General features: G+C 45.0%; 1 protein-coding gene across 1 annotated transcript in view; it reads left to right on the top strand.

Annotated features, from left to right (window-relative positions):
* THRAP3 (thyroid hormone receptor associated protein 3) overlaps positions 1 to 4,862 on the top strand; it is a 14,447-nt gene extending 9,585 nt beyond the window's left edge. Inside the window, exons 7-10 of the mRNA XM_009582109.1 lie at positions 1,677 to 1,861; positions 2,476 to 2,668; positions 3,325 to 3,474; positions 4,641 to 4,862. Of these exons, the coding sequence (XP_009580404.1) occupies positions 1,677 to 1,861; positions 2,476 to 2,668; positions 3,325 to 3,474; positions 4,641 to 4,862 (750 nt within the window). The remainder of the gene's footprint in view (positions 1 to 1,676; positions 1,862 to 2,475; positions 2,669 to 3,324; positions 3,475 to 4,640) is intronic.
* Positions 4,863 to 8,169: the final 3,307 nt, after the last annotated feature.

The following is an 8,169-nucleotide window of genomic DNA, read 5'->3' as shown; positions in this document are numbered from 1 at the left end:
AAACCTTACTTGTTTCATATTTGTTTTCGATTTTTTCCAAACACACTTGTGGCTTGACATGGACGATGGTGAGATGGATTTGATGGGCCTGAACTCTGAGCATCAGCTTGGCAGAGTGTATTATAAACGTGGTTTCCAAACAGCTCGCCAGCCTTCCGTGAAACAGACGTGCCCTCACAAACCCAAATAGGTGTTTGCTGTACCACATAAGGGAGCTGCTGCTGATTTTGTCACTTATCTGTCATCCATCGTGTTGGGAGCAGTTTTATTCTCAGAGTAGAAATTAAAGCTCTTTGCCTGGGGAAAGTAGAAGAGCAAAATACCAAAACAAAACGCCTGCTCTCACTCCTGCGTTATTTGACATATTTATTTAAACAAAAAAGTGTTTAGAAACTCATGTAAGTAAAAAATTTAATAGCTAGAGAATTACTAATCCTGTTGTATTTAATTCAAGACGATTAATATGATGTATGTTGCATATCAAGTCATACAGTTCCCAAGATTAGTATTGTGTAAATAAAGTAGCAATCGCTGAGCACAGCCATGGAGGCTGTATGTTGTTGCTAGCAACATCATGTACAGGCTTCCCACAGTCATACTCAGTTAAATGTTTGTCAGAACCACAGCCACTGTCAATTTGCTGCTCCTGTATGTGCAGTCAGCAGAATCTCATCCAGGTACCACTGGTCTTAAAGTATATGCAGGTAACACAACTTCTCATTTTCCAAAGAAACTATCTTAATCCATTATTTAAGCAGCAATTTAAATAGAACTCAAAGCAAGCATTACCAGATTTTTTTAAATTAAAAACAAAAAAAAAGGTAGTTGTTGAGTGTTTTTCATACAGCTGGTTGGTTTTTGCTTTGTGAAACACTGGGGTAGCTTGCATTAGTAGACTTGCTAGGATTATGTGGAGAAACGCATACTTCCATCTGTGGTGACTTCTTGGCATCTTTCGCATGGTGCCTTCCAGTCTAGGGGAAGGGAGTGCTATAGGTAACGTCTGCCACAGAGTAAATCTTCTTGACAGACGTATTAAAGGCTACATATCAGTGGGATGTTGGCATTCTCCCAGATGCACTTGGTTGCTGCATTTCAGTGGCCTCCATCTCTTACCGCTTTGATCAGTAATCACTATCTTAGGTATCTCCAAACAGCAAACAGCTTTTGCTTCTGCTTAAGTACTGTTTCCAAACCTGGTGATTAAAATTCCTTCCACCCTGGTAGATGATGTCTGTCAGCAGGATAGCGAGCATGCTGCTGTTCAGTGACAAACGTCCATGGGCTGTTAGACGTTTTGACATGCTGTAGTTCTGATACATAATCAGTTGGATTGAATTTCCAAGTTGTTCTCATCTCTCACTGGCTGTGGTGTACAATAAATGTCAGCTTCTGTTTCTCCCTCCCCTATTACCAGGCTATTCTAATGCTGTTTAAAAGAGGAGAATAAAAGTTAAAAAGCAGTGATCTTACGTAGCAGAAAATTGAAGTCTGACAAATAAAAACTTATTTTAATAGTGCATTATTTTACATCTTAAAAAGGATTATTGATTAGTATTCAGATAAACTCCTGTTCTCCAGAAGTCTGTGCAGGCAATAGCAAAGTAATGGTGCTGAAAGTAATAGTGCACTGTAAACCTTTGTATTAAACTCTGCCCTCTTCCCTGCATTTGTAGGCTGAAGGGAAATATAAAGACGATGCTGTTGACCTGCGCCTTGATATTGAACGCCGTAAAAAACATAAGGAAAGAGATCTTAAACGCGATAAATCCAGAGAATCGGTGGACTCAAGAGATTCAAGTCACTCAAGGGAAAGATCAACTGAGAAAACGGAGAAAAGTCACAAAGGCTCAAAGAAAAAGTATGTAGGAAACCTAATAGCCATTTCCTTCTGCCTTTCATATTTCTGCTATTAAGGTTGGAGACGACATCGTGTACATACAGTTGTACACCTTTTGACATAAACTCCTCCAGTGGCGTGAATTATTCCTCTGCGTGTCTTCTTGATATCATTATATCTATCTGAAACACTAAATAATTGTTAAAGGTAAATGAGAAGGCTCCATGTGTCAGAATGGGTGAGTCACTTTTCCTTCTTGTTCCTGTTGTGTTGTAGAGAACAGCCATGTTTAAATGATTTTGCTTTAATGTTAATTTAACCCTTTTCTATTAGATTAATTTTTTGTTTGACTAAAACTCTGTAGATGCATGCTTGTCTCATAGCAGGTGGTGTAAACACCTTAGAAAGAAGCAATAAATTCTTTCTGGAGGAGACTTGGGACCTGTGTTAAATCTGTGTGTTGTAGCTGATCCAGAGCTCTTACTCTGGCTTTTCCTTTTCGTAGGAGGAAAAGGAGAGCATTGCATTGATAGGGGAGTGCTAAAGAAATGGTTCGGTAGCAAACAAGTCATGACTGAGTTATTAACCCTGTTTGTGTCCCCCTGTTTCCTATCTGTTTCCTATCACTGAAACAGGAAACACCGAAGGGTACGTGAGAGATCCAGATCCAGTTCATCGTCTTCGCGGTCCTCTCATTCAGTCAAAGCGGAGGAATATCCTGAGGAGACTGAGGAGAGGGAGGAAAGCACCACAGGATTTGACAAGTCCCGACTTGGGACTAAAGAATTCACTGGTCCAAATGAGAGAGGAAGAGCTAGAGGGACCTTTGTAAGTGTTCTCCACCCACCCCTGCCCCAAGTATCAATTCCCAAAGTGGTCAAAAAGTGGCCATTGTGTATTGCTCTTTCACAGTTAAAGCAGACTGTAAATGAGAAACCCCGAAGACATTGTCTGGTTCTGGATGATGAGCCAGCATATGATCGCTCTCAGGCCTGGAGCACAAACCAGGGTGCTGAGAGTATAGTCTGGGCAGTTGAACTCAAGATGTATGGAGCAGAAGCCAGGAAGCTCTTGTGCATTAGCAATTGCGGAGCAACCCCGATGGGCAGCATGATGTGCATCAGCCAGTTTGGGTTAGGCTACCAAAGTGACTCATCTGGTCATAACCACGCTTATTGTTTGCAATTCTTATGCCTTAGCTACATAGATGTCTTACATGCATATTGTATTTGTCAGATGCTTTCTCTTGGGTGCTCTGGAAATGCCTCTACATGATCTTAAACAGCTTTATAGAAACTGTGATGCACCGTGTAATGAGATGAGCTAGAAAACCCTAAAATGTACTCTTATTTTCACGATAGGTTAAAGGTGGAATGGTTAGAAAAGTGATGTTGTATCTCTTGGTAGCCCTGGAAGGTGTCTGGGGGTGGGAGGGCACTGCCACCGCAACCATTTTATTTTTCTTCCATGTTTTGCTGTTGCAGCAGTTCAGAGCAAGAGGAAGAGGATGGGGCAGAGGCAACTTTTCAGGCAACAATAACAGCAACAGCGGTGGCAACAACGACTTCCAGAAGCGAAACAGAGATGAGGAGTGGGATCCAGAGTACACACCTAAGAGCAAGAAGTACTACTTGGTATGTGTCTGAAGTACTGAAACGTGTGTATACACTCCAGGTATATCTGGTCTTAAATGCTTTAGAGGTAAAAGTGCCAGCTGTCATTAAACTATCTAATCCACCAGGTTAAGGCTTCATGTGACACTTCTTCACAAGAAGCTTCTGGCTCATGGCTAAAGAGAACTTGTTTTTGTTCATTGTAGAGTGGTTTGCCATTAAGTGAAATCTTAAAGGCCAGTTAAAGAGCACATGTTTCACAGTATTGTGGAAAATGCAGCTTAAATCTGTTAGTCTGTGGTGCAGATGGCCTACATTTCTTGGTTCTTCTATCCCCATAAAGCATCCAGCTTCCTGAATGGGTTAGTACTGTTCCTTTTTATTTCTGATGATAGCAGTCTACTATACTAACAGGCATTAATCTAGGAGAATCCTGTCTGACTGTGTTCTTTGAAAAAGGGACAGTTTTAAACAGACACTAACTCTTTTTTTTTTGTCTTCCTGATTTGGGGTGCTTGAGATCCCTGATCTTCTCATTAAATAATGCAGTATTTCAGTCTTGTACCTCAGACAAGAAAGCCTTGATTTTATTACTGCATTTTTCTCTGATCTTGTTGAAGGCAGAATTGTAATTTTTTGGGGGTATCCAGTCTTTACACTGCACTTTAAGTACAGAGATGGATCAATTTGAGCGCAGTGACATGGTCCATGTCAGCTTGTACCAGCTTGAATGCATTCACATTCCTGAAAGCGGCATGAGTTATTAAACTCTCTGAGTACCCAGCAATAAGGGCTGAAGCTGCTGAAGTGGTTTGATTGTCGAGAAGATAAAGGGGGAATGTGTAGAATATCTAAATCATGGAGTTGCAGAACCAGCAATGGTACTCCAGGCCTAGACACCCATCCCGTGCCCACTCCTAAATGTTCTATAGAGACCTTCCTGTCAGCAAGGACAGGTTGCCATGCACAAAGAGCCCATGTAGCGATTGTGCATTCTTGCCTTCATCTGCTGTTTTTCTTCCCGCAAACAAGCCAGTATTTCTCTTCAGATGGCAGTATTCACTGTGGCATAACCATGGCAATCTGATTCGTGCTGCAGGGTTGCGTATCACAAGGCAGAGTTTTTCTGCTCTTACATTGAGTAGTCAGTCTGTTTCAACTGATGTCATTGGCTTCCTCCTGTGCAGCACGATGACCGGGAGGGCGAAGGTGCGGACAAGTGGGTGAACAGAGGCCGTGGTCGGGGTGCTTTCCCCCGAGGAAGAGGTCGCTTCATGTTCCGAAAGTCAAGCACCAGCCCCAAGTGGGCTCATGACAAATTCAGTGGAGAAGAAGGAGAAATCGAAGATGATGAAAGCGGAACAGAAAACAGAGAGGAAAAGGACACCTTACAGACGACGGCTGAATAGCCGCAGTGTCTGTGTGTTTCTGAGAGCCCTGGCAGGAGGGAAGGGGTTCAGCACAGTGCTAGTGCTGGAGATTGTCAGGGCGATCCTGAAGTGCTGAGCAGAGCCCCAGAGAGGAGCTCTGAAACAATCCTCAAGTTAACTGCATTTCCAGAGTTCAGCTCCTAAGTGTGGACTAGAACTGATAAATCATTTATGCTTGGATCCACTCGTGGAGTTATCTTCCCAAAGACTTACCTTCTGGACTGAATAAGGTCAAGTACTGGGTGAGATCCTAGATTTTCTCTCGTCTGTGACCTTATTGAATGGTCGGTTATTTTTTTGGTAACAGGCTTTGAAAACAATGTGGATTTCAGTTTGCGCCCATCTTAACCCAGTAGTCTTGACATTTTTGTTTCTCTTTTATAATTTGAAATAGTAAGGGTCGGGATTAACTCGCCAGTTCAAATTTTTCTCCCCTATTGTGTATTCAGTTTTTTTAAATTCATACTCTACTTATTTTAGGCCTTTACATATGTAGTAACATCAATTAAATGATAATTTTGGAAACTATTTTTGGTTCTTATAAATAAGAAAACAATGAAGCATGTGAATAAACATCTAAATGTTAACTTGTTGGGACCAAACTGCTATGATTTTTTTTAAAACTTTTTTTTATGTGACAGTTGAGTTTAGGGCCTTTTAAAAACAATTGTTTTCCTTTTATGTTGAAAGTTAACAAAATTAGCATGGTTTAAAAAAAAAAAAAATTACACCCTACTTTTCACCACTGTTTGTGTACACGTAGGCCTGGTGTGTGCTGGAGTCTCAAACTGCTTGTAGGCATTTTGTGTATCTTTGCAGCTGGTTGTGAACTTGAGTGCTCTTTCCAAGGTAACATAGTTTTCTAAGAAACTTCAGAATTCTTCTAGGTTAAAAATATAAAAGGAGATGAGAATTTTTCAATATTTTTTATTAATCTTTTTATAAAAACAAAAGGCAAATCCCTCCTGTGCTGGTTAAGGACGGCCATTATGATGTATTTCTTTTTATCTTCTACTTAAAAATATTCTGAAGTCTGCAAATAGTTCTCTGGCTGAGTCAGTGAGCCTTCTTGGCAGGAGAGGCATGTCCATGCACCGACGCCGAGTGTGCACGTGCTGTAAAGACACTGCTCTCCCTCTCCTCTCCATCTCTGCCTTCCCTTCCCCAGGATTGCTGTGCTGTTTCCCCACACACACCAACTAGAGTTTGGTTTGTTTTGACTTGAACAGTTCCTGTTTAGCAAAGCCCTGAAGTTTGTTTATGCAAATAAAATACAATAAAATAAGTAGTAGGTGTAACTCTGCTTTGTTTTGTGTTCTGAGTCGAGGGCTCCTGTTGCCAGACACTTGTCTTCTGAATTAATTGGTGAGGCCAGAAGAACTGAATGCCTGTGGCCAGCCCCAGGGTAGTCCTGCAGAAGAGTTGCTGGGAAGGGAAGCTTTAAAACACGATTGTCCTGGAAGAGAAATTGGACCAGACAGCAGTCATGAAAGAGGAAGCTCAGCCTGGTGCCTGTGGGGCTGCCCCCACTGTTAAAAAGCAGCAATTGCAAGCAGTTACTCTCCTGGTGCAATGCAGAAGAGGTTCCCGTTTTATGTGGCTCTTAGGTGAGGAGCGCTGCACTTGGAAGCAAGTAGAAAAACGGCCGTCGCAACACAACGGCGTACAGGAGCAGAGTCCTGCAGTTCCCGCTCCAGGAGCTGTTCGGGGCCAGGTGCTGCAAGGGTGGAGTTTTCTTGAGTTGTGTTATTGCAGATGCAAGAACCAGGTGACATATGGGTATGTTTTAGTGTGAGCCTGACGTGCTCTCTAAGTTAGTTGCTAAAAGCAACTGTTGTTTTTGAAGCGGTTAATAGACCTTTTAGCCCCTTTGTGTTAGTAGTAATTGCATGGGGGGAAGGTGGGGAGTGACACAGCCACAGGCCACGTTTCCCAGCCCTGCTGCCAGTCGGGATTGTGTCACCTGTGAACAGGAAGAACAGCTCCATCCATGCTCTAAAACCAGACTCCTCGCTTCAGGTACAGCTCCAGGCAGCCTGGTTTTATGCCAGCACTAAACCCCAGTGCTTGTCAAGTGCAGCCAAGTAAGCTGGCCATTGCATTTGCTGGTGCCAGGCAGTAAATGCTTTTCCATTGCTGTCACCTCAAAGGAAGATCGCTCCTTGCTCTCTGACATCTGGGGGGGATGCTGGGTGTGCAGCCTTCACGGTGAATTTAGGCATCTGCCAGCACTGCAGAGAAGCATTCCTGGCCAGTGTTGGTTAATGGTGTTGGCTAATAGCAGTTGAGACAGTAATGTGGGTTAACGGTTCGTGTTTCCCCTCACACTTGAATTTGAGCCCTTGAGCCAACTTGAGACAAAGGTTGCCCAGCCCTGAACGGCCAAACCCAGGGGAGAGCACGCTTCCCGCTCCGTAACGGAAACATCCGCTGCCCCATCAGCCTCCCCTGCCCGGTGCTGGTCCTCAGACCCCCTCCCTGCTCTGTGGTTCAGTATTGCTGAGTCAAACGTGTTTGGTCTAAAGGACCATGCTGTCAGCCTGGACCAAGCGCTGGCCAGGACCAGCCAGCAAGCCCTGGGGCCACTAATGACCCTTCTGGCTGCTGCGCTCTGCAAAGGGACTTCAACGGCATGACCGCACCAGCCCTGTGCACTTGCGGTTTGTGGGTTTTGGCCCCTCTGTGGTTTAGGTTTCACTTCCCCCTCCACACCGAAGGTGACAGACGCACAGCGAGTGCCGGGCAGCTTTGAGCTGCTGTCCAGGGCCGGGTGCGACTCCTGCCTCAGTGCTTCGCTCCCTGGATTGGCGGCCTGCGCTGGCCCTGCAGCCGTGTCAGGTAGGGATGCAGCGTGTGGACGGGGCCAAGACCTTAGCGCTGGCGCTGGGCGTGTCTGTGCCGCACCGTGGGCTGCCTCTGGGTGCTGTCACTGGGGCAGGGGGCCTGGCGCTTCTCCTGGCCCTGTGGGAGCTCGGGGTCTCTCCTCTACCCTCTCCTCATCTCGCAGTGAGGCACCTCCCCGGCTGTCTGAGTGAGGCAGGAGCTGTCGCAGGACCATGAACGCCCAGCCTTTCTGAGCTGCCGTGAGCACACACGCCTTCCCCAGCCGGCGGCTGCTGAGCTTGCTGGGCAGCAGCAGCAGGAGGGTTGGGACAAATTCCCTCTGGCTCTGGGTGGTGATGCCGGGGGAGGCAGTGAATTGCCTGTAGTGAAGGTGTGAGCGTTCAGAGGGAGCGAGTCAGCGCTTTGGCAATAGAGAGACCACAGCAATGGATGTGCATCTGAC

Source organism: Fulmarus glacialis, unplaced genomic scaffold, assembly GCF_000690835.1.
Source record: "Fulmarus glacialis isolate BGI_N327 unplaced genomic scaffold, ASM69083v1 scaffold28707, whole genome shotgun sequence".
Lineage (NCBI taxonomy): Eukaryota > Metazoa > Chordata > Aves > Procellariiformes > Procellariidae > Fulmarus > Fulmarus glacialis.
The sequence above is the reverse complement of the archived record's forward strand: the minus strand, read 5'-3'. Positions and strand labels throughout refer to the sequence as shown.